At 47.6% G+C, this 10,636-nt stretch overlaps 1 protein-coding gene across 2 annotated transcripts in view; it reads right to left on the minus strand.

The window, feature by feature from the left end:
- The window catches only part of KSR2 (kinase suppressor of ras 2), a 518,358-nt gene extending 512,399 nt beyond the window's left edge, over positions 1 to 5,959 (minus strand). Inside the window, exons 1-2 of one of the 2 annotated variants that reach the window (XM_063593706.1) lie at positions 5,833 to 5,959; positions 5,225 to 5,664 (exon numbers count right to left, since the gene is read on the minus strand). In XM_063593706.1, the coding sequence (XP_063449776.1) occupies positions 5,225 to 5,404 (180 nt within the window). In that variant the 5' untranslated portion in view covers positions 5,405 to 5,664; positions 5,833 to 5,959. Of the gene's footprint in view, positions 1 to 5,224; positions 5,710 to 5,832 lie in introns of those variants that run through there. The other variant, XM_063593707.1, reaches the window with a different exon arrangement.
- Positions 5,960 to 10,636: the final 4,677 nt, after the last annotated feature.

Here is a 10,636-nt window from a genome sequence, read left to right on the forward strand (position 1 = left end):
TCAAGTTTCAGGGTCCATAAATAAAGTTTTATTAGAAAACTGCTCCACCAGGCCCGGCTTGATGGCTCACGCCTATAATCCCAGCACTTTGGGAGGCTGAGGTGGGCGGATCACTGGAGGTCGGGAGTTTGAGACCAGCCTGGCCAATAGGCTGGTCTGAAACCCTGTCTCTACTAAAAATACGAAAATTAGCCAGGCGTGATGGTGCAGGCCTGTAATCCCATCTACTCAGGAGGCCGAGACAGGAGAATCGCTTGAAACTGGGAAGCGGAGGTTGCAATGAGCCGAGATCACGCCACTGCACTCCAGCCTGAGCAACAGACCGAGACCCTGTCTCAAAATAAAAAGAAAACTGCCCCACCCATTCATGTATGTACTGCCCATGGCTGCTACATGCTACAGCACAGAGTCGAGTAGCTTTGATGAAAATTGCAGGGTCCACAAAGCCTAAACTCTTTACTATCTGTCCCTTTCCAGAAAAAGTTTGCCAGCCCCTGCCGTAGGCTGCCATCCAAGGCAGGCGAATCACTTGAGCCCAGGAGTTCAAGATCAGCTGGGGCAACATAGCAATATCTTGTCTCTATTTAAAAAATACGAAAAATTAGCCAAGCGTGGTGGCGCATACCTGTAGTCCCAGCTACTCAAGAGGCTGAGGCAGGAGGATCTCTTGAGCCCTGGAGGTCAAGGCTGCAGTAAGCCATGATTGTGCCACTGCACTCCAGCCTGAGTTACAGAGTGAGACCCTGCCTCAAAAAAACAAAACAAAAAAGCTTATACTTTTCTATTGTATTCATTCCAAAACCTTTGAAGACTTCTATCTCCTTCCACAAAGGGATGAAACGTTGTTGGTCTGACTCTCTAATCTTTAGTTGGATCCCAGAAGTTAGTGGCCTAAATTCATTTCCTATGACAGGCTACCAGGTACCCTCCATTCTGGGCAAAATGGTCTCTAGGCTGCCCCATGAAGGCATTCAAATACCTTCATCTGGTGTGTTGTTCTTGTCCAGCATGCTCTCCCCTTTTGCTGCAATCTAAACCCTCCTCATCCTTCACTCCAAATCCCCATCTCCCCAACCAAGAAGGTTTCCCTGCTTTGCCAAATGTTTTCCCAGGTGTATTCTATGGAACAAAAATCCCAGGAGAAATCCTTGGGCCAGGTGCAGTGGCTCACGCCTGCACTTTGGGAGGCCGAGGCAGGCAGATCATCTGAGGTCAGGAGTTCAAGACCAGACTGGCCATCATGGCAAAAGCTCGTCACTACTAAAAATACAAAAATTACCAGGGCGTGGTGGCGGGCATCTGTAATCCCAGCTATTTGGGAGGCTGAGGCAAGAGAATCACTGGAACCCAGGAGGCAGAGTGAGCTGAGATTGCGCCACTGCACTCCAGCCTGGGTGACAAGAGCGAGACTCCGTTCTATCCTCTCTTGGAGGCCTAATACACATAGGTAGCATATTAAAGGCTCTGAGAAAAGTCCTGCAGTAAAGATGCCTGTTTCCCTTTGCTTAACTCAACCCTTCCCAAACTTATTAACCATAGAATTTGTTTTGTCCACAGAACACTTATTGACTACCAGCATTAAGTACAGTGCCTGGATGTCAGCATTTGTTGAAAGAATGAAAAACGCTAACATCCCACAGATTTAGGGTTCTACAGAACATACTTTGGAAATGCTACTCAAGCTCCTCCTTCTCTCTGTCCAATCTGAACTGCTCCCTTCCATGCCATCTAGTCAACACCATGTAATGCCAATCATTATCATCATCACAGCTGTCATTCATTTAGCACCTGCAGCCACTCTGTTCCAGATAGTGCTAGACCCTTGAAAACGTTATCTCTTTCAATCCTTATAACCATCCTCTGAAGTAGGGAATATTATTTAATTATTGCTGTTTTGCCAAAAACTTAAAACTATAAATCAGAAAACTTAAATCACTAGCCCAAGATAAAGTAAAAAGACAAGCTAGAATTTACAACTATATCAGTCTGACTCAAAGTTCATGAACTTTCTTTTCCACCAAAATATCTTCTGATAATGTGCCATGGCTGCCATCGCTGGCTGTCCACTTACTTAATATCTACCTATGCCTCCTTCCACACTAGCAGAGCCCTGATTTTGCATGGAGTGGCAACATGTCATTTCAGGCAATGGATCATGATCCATCTAAGCCGATCCTGGTGGTGTTCCCACTTCCCCACTTCCCGGGCTCCCTTGCAGCTAGGACTCAGTTCTGGCCAAGAAGATATAATCAAATCATCTGCAAGGTGAGGAGGAAGAGATGTCCTGGGGAACCCTTTATTCCTTCACACTCACCAGGTCCTCCTCTTTCCTACCTTGAACTCAGATGTAATCGCTGAAGCTGCAGGAACCATCTTGCAACCATAAGAGAAAAGCCATGAGAATTCCCAAAGACATCAGCCCTGGTATTACTAACCTACTGAGCCAACTGAAGCAGCTATATGTCTCCAGAATTCTTGTTACATGAAGAGAAACCATTATTTGCCTTACTGCTAGGATTGGGTTTTCCATTTCACGCAGCTGAACACATGCCTAATGGGCTCACACATTGTCCCCCATATTATTTACCTCTTAGACTTTATCATTATTTCACATACACATTATTATATCATGAAGTATGCTTCCTGAAGGCCAAGTCCACCTTGCATATTTTTGTTTCTACAGAAGCGTATACATGCTATTAAGTGCTGTTCATTATCACAGCACTGTTCAGGGATCATCTATTCAATTTATTACTTGCATTAGTGTTAGCAAGCAGTGAGTTTTCACCATTAAAGAGCTGAAATATCACATCTTTCTCCTAATGGTTTAGCATCTCAAAGTGTCCATTTGAAAACATGTATCAGAAATACCTGTACTGTTTATTAAATGCAGATTCCTTGACCCTCTTGCTAATCCCAGCTAAACTAGAATCTCTAGGGTTAGAGGCTAAGAATCTGCATTTTAACAAGCACCCTCATATGGTTTTGATATACAGAATTAGAAAATTCCGTGGACCCAAATGTTAGGGTTGGCTGGACCTGGCTGGACCCTAAGTTACCAGCCTCTCTGCAGGGGCCCTCCCTAACCCTGCAAATCTGGGAAATACAAATTGGAATAATTGCTCAAGAGCATTCCCTGGGCAAGATGGATGAAAGTGGTTGGCATGCTCTGTAGCATACTGGGACAAGGGAACTGAAAACAGATGCATTTCCTACAACTGCAACTCCCCCATAGCCATCCTACCAGTGCCTCCATCCCCCCAGTTTAAAAGGAAAACCACTAGGCAGAAAGAAGGCAATGCCCACTGCGGCACATCCCCATCCAGGAAGCTATCAGAGGATGGAGCATGTTTGAAACAAAAAAAAAAGAAAACTTCGAAGAAACTTACACAGGAATACACAAACTAGCATTTGGGACTCCTGATTCAGAGGAACAGAAGAGAGCTCAGGTGGCTTTTTTGGGGTTATTTATTGACTGCATGCAGGTCTGAAGAGTCTGCTCTTGGGCACTGTTCAGGCAGAGACAGAAGGCTGGATCAGAACATCCCACACTTTTTCTTCCAGCAACAGAGCTCCGGCCTCACCTGCTCTCCCAAGCTCCAGGAAAGGCAATACCTGTGCCTCCCAACACAATTCCCACTCTCCCGATACACCTTGACATTGATCTTATTTCATCTCTGAGGATCACATTTCCAGATGACAGGTGCACACAGACATGCATCCTAGGGTAGCAAACAGCATGTTCTCTCTCTCTCTCTCTCTCTCTCACACACACACACACACACACACACACACACACACACACACACGCTGTCTCTCTCTTTCTCTCTCTCCCTCCCTCTCTTTCTCCCTCCCTCTCTCTCTCTCTCTTCTTTCAAAGGGATGACCTCCTGCATGTTGACATCCAGCCAAATTTAAAATCACGGAAGAAAAAGAAATACCCAAAGTGAATCCGAGAAAAGCACCCATCCAGGCTACAACAGGGGCAGGAGGGCTACAAGATTCACTACGGACTGACGAGTTCAGGCCTTGGGAACTCATGTGCCAGGACCAAGATGAACGTCTCAGTACTGCTCATGCCCACTCCACCACAGAGGGAACCCCTGTTCTCTCAGCCCCACTGCCCCCACCCTCGGCGGATGCCAGCTAATGGAAGTTCCCAAATTTAATCAACCCATGCGTATAGCTGGGTTGATCTGAGAGAAGGAAGTGAGCTGAACCCTTCAAACATTTTGAACAACGCAGATGTCCAACGATCTCGTGGACACCAGGCATTTGGCATTTCCTAAGCCTCTTTAAATCTTCCTCCTTTGACCAAATGGCCTTCAGAAAAAAATAATTTCTGCCATCTTCTTTCTGAGTAACTTTGCAACCACCCTTCATCCCATCCCACTCCCCCAAAAAACTGTTTCAAACTCCCCCTCAAGTTCTGCCGGAGAGAATGTTACAAGAAGCCAAAGATAACTCCTCCTCCCCGACCCCTTTCCTCTTTCCTCACAGTCCCACTGAGATTCAGGAGTATTCTCCCACACCACCTATGTGTGCTGATTGAGGCATATTTTTTTTTCCTTTTATACGTTTTAGGCCTGCAACAGCTCACTGCATCAAAACGATTGGATTGGAAATGGGTAGTTCCATAGGAATTTTTTTTTCATGCATCTTGCCTCCTGACATGTATATCACTGATTTAAAACAAAAAATCTAAGGAGCAAAAGGAGGGAGGGGAAGAAGGCCAAGAGAAGAAGAGGTCTACACTGACAGGCGGCCCCATTCTGTGAGCAAAAACCACCTTTTGACCACCTGCAGAATGCGCAAGGTCACGTGGGTTCTCTGCAGCTCCTTAATGTATTACCCGGCACACAAGCCCCCGTGGCATATAAACAAATCCACAAGCGGAAAAAAGAGAGAACTCCCTCCTCAGCGAGGAAGCGAATGACAACGGTAACAGCCGCAACAATAATAATAAATAAAGAATAACAATTACTACTACTACTACCACCACCCAGCCAAGCGCAGACGACAGCAGCACAGTAAAAGGATATCCAATGCAGGCTTTGCAAGGAGAGAAATCACAGAAAAGCAAACCGTGCCCACCTTGCTTGCCCACACCACCACCCCCAGCCCCCAATAAACAGAATCAGAGGGAAAGGGGACCGTGGGGAGAAAGGAGGGGGAAAGAAGGATTGCTTTTTTTTTTTTTTTTTTTTTCGTAGGCAACACCTACCTCCAGGGTCCGGATTTCTTTTTGTGTGAGGTCGTTGGAGGTAGCACATTTGGTCCTAAGCCCTTCCAGGTTGGAGATGCTCAAGTCTATCATGTTTTGGACCAGTTCGCACTGCTGTAAGGCTTTTTGCAAACTCAGAGGCTGCTGCTCCTCGCTTTTCGTCATGTTTTCCTCATCCATCGCTTGCTCTGCAACCCCCTTCCCCTCCTCCTCCTCCCAGAGAGAAAAAAGGGGGGGGGGGAGTAGAGGTAGTCTACCCTCCGCCTCTCCAACCACTGCGACTTCTCAACAATGTCTCATGAAGAAGAAATCCAACATCTCACACAGGGTTGAGGGGGTGGGAGTGGGAGGAGGGGACAAGAGCCAAAATTTATTATTTTATTTTGGGATATCAAGCGGACTCCATTAGAATGTCTCCTCTCTCTCTGAGTCTCTGGTCCCTGAAAAGGAGAGATGCTGTTTCTCAGAAGCAAACCAGGTGATGTGATGCTGTCTGTACACTTAGGGAGGAGGAGGAGGAGGAAAAAGAAGAGGAGAAGGAGGAGAGAGAGGAGGAGGGAGAGGAGGAGGAGGGAGAGGAGGAGGAGGAGAAGGAAAATAGCGCTCACTCTTTACACACCGGCTCCTTGAAGGACAAAATTATATATTTTTGGCTGGCTTGCTTTTATGTCAAAAAAAATCTGGTTTTCCCCCCTCCCAGTTGCAGGGACACGGCATGGTCCACGGTTTGGAGTGCTTTAGCGCGTTCTCAAGGTGCTGTCTGCATTGCTCCCGCGGCTGCGGCGGCTACTGCGGCTGGCTGCTGTCTCCTCCCCGCGCTGCTGCTGCTGCTGCTGCTGCCGCCGCCGGGCTCCGGGGGTGACGGTTGCTGCAATCGCTCCTGCCTCGCTCCACACCGACATCTTGCCTGTCAATCAAAGGGCGGGGGGGAGCGAGGGAGCGCCGGAGAGGGATGGAGACCAAGCGAGGGACCTGCAGGGGAGCGGGTTGGTGGAGAGGCGCCGTGCGCGCAGCCGCCCCAGCCGGGCCCCGGCCCCGGCGCGCCAGGGACCCGCCGGAGGAGGCGGAGGAGGAGCGCGCAGACTCGCGCACCTGGCCGGGGGGCGGGATTTCTAGGGGCTGCGGAGCTCGCGTGGCAAAGTGAAATTACTACCGGGAGTGCGTGCGAGCGAGCAAGCGAGCGATCGGCGGGCGGGGGCGCGGAGACAGCGCGCGCATCGGGCCCAGCCTGCTCCCGGGGGCGGCGGGGGGAGGCCGGGAGTGTGCCCGAGCCTGGAGGCTGGGCGAGGGGGCGGGGAGAGGGATTTGGTGGCGGGGAGGGGGTGGGGGCCACTACTCCTGCACCGCTCTCGCGAGACCGGGCCGGAGTGCTGCTCAGCAGGTGCGCTCCGGCTGGGAGCAGGTGTGCGCCCAACTTTAAAACCCTCGGTGCGCGCCGGAGAGGCGTCGGCGTGAACCTGGGCACATCCCGTCTGTCTTTAGCTCGGGGGTGGTGTGTGTGTGTGTTTGCCTTTTTTGTTCGTTTGTCCTTTGGGTGTGTGTTTGTGTGTGTGTGCGCCTTTTTTGTTCGTTTGTCCTTGTTACTGGGGAAAAAATAAAGCGAACCTGATGATCTTCCGTGAATTTCAGGAAGCTGCCTCCTAGACTTGGTACCCTGGCCCGCCCTGATGGCTTTCCGTTTGGCGAGGAAAAGGGCCTTTGCCTTATTCTGAGTATTCCCATGCCCTACAAGGTCTGTGTGGCCTGACCCCAGCATACCTAACTGACGTTATATCAGCAAACGATGGCTCCACAGTTAAGATGGTTTTTACCTTTTGAAATTTTTGGAAGCCTGGTGAGGTGGCTCATGCCTGTAATCCCCAGAACTTTGGGAGGCAGTCAGGAGGATCGCTTGAGGCCAGGAGTTTGGGACCAACCTGGGCAACAACATAGCAAGACCCTGTCGCTACTAAAAATTCAAAAAATAAAAATGTAAATAAAATGGTTGGAAAAAAATGAAAATAACATTTTGTGACACGTGAAAGTTATGTGAAATTCACATCTCAGTGTCCACAAGTAAAGTTTTATTGGAGTACCACCACCCATCTGTTTATTGTCTGTGGTTACTCCTGCCTTGTAAAGCAGAGTTGAGTAGCTGCAGCTGAGACCGGTGGTTCACAACACCTGAAAGATTTACTGTCTGGCACTTTACAGAAAAGTTTGCTGACTCTTGATTAAATCTTTGTACTCTATGTCCACAGTGCTCAGAACATGCTTCACCCTAATCCTCTCCTGGTGGGTTTCTTCTTGTCACTGTTAACTCAAATATCATCTCAGAGAGGCCTCATCTCCCTAACCACCTTATCTAATAGTATTCCCAACACACATTGCCCAACAGATGTATTTAGAATGATTAGCAAAAGGCACCTCTTTCTCTAGGTGAACAGAGCCCTGTGCTGAGGACTGAGTAAGACGTGATACTCAGAACACATGGTATAATATGTCACTCTTAAATGAAGCCACTTGAAAAGCAGAGAGAACAGGAGCCAGTGGTGGCCACGTTGAATGACAACCTTTATTTTTAAGTTCTGGGGTAAATGTGCAGGATGTGCAGGTTTGTTACATAGGTAAACGTGTGCCATGATGGTTTGCTGCACCTATCAACCCATCACCTAGGTATTAAGCCCAGCATGCATTAGCTATTTTTCCTGATGCTCTCCCTCAACACACTTTTGTTTTTTTTAAGACTGCAAGCTGACCCGGTGTGGTGGCTCCCACCTGTAATCCCAGCAATTTGGGAGGCTGAAGTGGGTGAATAGCCTGAGCTCAGGAGTTTGAGACTGCCTGGCCAACATGGTGAAACCCTGTCCCTACTAAAAATACAAATAATTAGCCTGGCATGGTGGCAGGCGCCTGTAATTCCAGCTACTCCCAGGCAGGAAAATCGCTTGAACCCAGGAGGCGGAGGTTGCAGTGAGCTGAGATTGTGCCATTGCACTCCAGCCTGAGCAACAAGAGCAAAACTCTGTCTCGAAAAAAAAAAAAAAAAAAAAACACAAAGAAAGAAAAACAATACTGTAAGCCATGGGATTTATAGGTATACAGAACTGAGTCAGTATTTTCAACATCTGTCAATGAGCAGGTGAAGTAAGTTCTCTATGTTCTCAATCTTTTGGACGATGAAGTTTATGAAATCTGATTCTCTGGTAAAATTATCTGTTTTCATCTATTTTCTCCATCTTTTCATTTTTCTTAAACATGTTAATTATGGTTATTTTAAAGCATTTGTCTAACTCCAAAAACTTGATCACCTGTGGGTCTCTTTCTATTGACTGTTTTTCCCTTTATTTTCAGTGATATGGTCCTGTCTCTTGGCAGGCCTTGTAATTTTTATTGAATGTCAGACGTTGAAAAAATGTACAGTCTCCAGGTGATAATATCTAACTCCGGAGAGGACGCACCCTTTCTCTGCAAGACAAATGGCATACAGATCAATTATCTTAATCCAATCAGGGGCTGAGCTGGGTGGAGACCAGGTTATAGTTTTGATAAGACACCACTTCACTCTGTTCCCTACCTCTAATGCTGTGCCTTTCCAGGGTTCCAGCTAGGAACCTTGGGTGTTCACTAAGGCCCCTCTCTCTGGTCCTGAGCTCTAACCCTTATCTCCACAGCATGGCGAGACTGTGGGAATGGCTCTGTTTTTGAGGGACCTTCTGCTTCGCTTCTTTGCTTCTTGCCCTGCACTATTTCAAACTTTGCCAAATATCTCGAGGGGAAACCACCATCTATCAGGCTCACTTTTCTGCCCCTGTCTTCTCCCTGGGATAATGGCCTCTCAAGTCCCCAGTTTTGTCTTTCTAGCCCCATGAGGTTGCTAAAAGTTTTGTCAGTTTCTCTGTTCCCCCAAAGCAGCCTTCATGCCTGGGAAGAGTCTAGAACCTCGGCCTCTTTCCCTGTGCCCAAATGTGCAAATATCCCCAGGGAAAAATCGGCTGCAGAACATCAGCTCACCTCACCATGGTGTTCCTGTCTCCAGAATCTTGGCCCCTTTAGTCCTGGTTATTTCAGCAGTTCTCTGAATGTCTTTTAACAGATGGTGACGATGATGATGATGATTTAATCTTGTTTTTCTAGTTGTTCTCAGAAGAAGTGGAAGTTTAAACAATGAAAGTAGCCCATGGGTCAGATGTCATCAATGGGCAGGGCTGTAAGCAGCACACAAATGCATACTCTTCCTATGTTTGGAAAATGCCTCACATTATGAGTTCCACCTTTCCCTCAGAGAAGCCAAAGCACTTTTCCAGAATCTTCCTTGCAAACAGGTCACATGTGATCTAGGCTGTGCCATTAGAAGATCACATGAGATTTCTGCCAGGAAATGAGCAACAAAAGGGAGGAATCTATCTGATAGTGAGCCTGGCAGCCAAGCCATCTGCTTCCAGGTGCTCCACCCCTGTGTAAGCTTGGTGTCCACGGTGAAAGGCATGTCACGTGTTCACAGGGGCAGCCCCACAGCTGGTTTGGGAGTCATTTCTGGCTGCACAGACAGAACCTGGCTCTCTTGTCCTCCTGGAGATTCTACAGAGTTTTCAACCACCTGTCTTAGTGGCTGCCATAACAAAATACTGGGTGGCTTAAACAACAGAAATTTATTTTCTCGCTGGGCATGGTGGCTCGTGCCTGTAATCCCAACACTTTGGGAAGCCGAGGCAGGTGGATTACAAGGTCAGGAGTTCAAGACCAGCCTGGCCAACATGGTGAAACCCTGTTTCTACTAAAAATACAAAAAGAAAAAAAAATTAGCTGGGCATGTGGCGGGCACCTGTAATCCCAACTACTCAGGAGGCTAAGGCAGGGGAATCGCTTGAACCCAGGAGGTGGAGGTTGCAGTGAGCCAAGATCACGCCACTGCACTCCAGCCCAGGTGACAGTGCGAGATTCCATCTCAAAAAAAAAAAAAGAAAAGAAAAAAGAAATTTATTTTCTCACTATTCTGGAAACTGGAATTCTGAAATTGGGATGCCAGCATGGTCAGGTTCTGGGTTCTGATGAGGGCTCTCTTCCTGGCTTGCAGATGGCCACCTTCTTGTTGTGTCCTCACATGGTAGAGAGAGAGAAAGATCTATCACTCTCTCTCTCTCTTCTTCTCTCTCATCCTCTTCTTATAAGGCCGTAGTCCTATTGGATTAGGCCCCCACCCTTAAGACATCATCTAACCTTAATTACCTCCTAAAGATCCTATCTCCAGATACAGTTACATTGAGGGTTAGGGCTTCAACATATGATTTGGTGCAGGGAAGAGGGACCACAATTCACCACCCTATTAAAATACTTCTGCTTAAACTACCTAGAGTGGATTGTGTCATTGGCAACAAAGAACCCTGACTAATGCTCTTGACAGTAGTTCCAAAATTAAGAGATGCTACCCCA

The sequence above is a fragment of the Pan paniscus genome, chromosome 10 (assembly GCF_029289425.2).
Source record: "Pan paniscus chromosome 10, NHGRI_mPanPan1-v2.0_pri, whole genome shotgun sequence".
Lineage (NCBI taxonomy): Eukaryota > Metazoa > Chordata > Mammalia > Primates > Hominidae > Pan > Pan paniscus.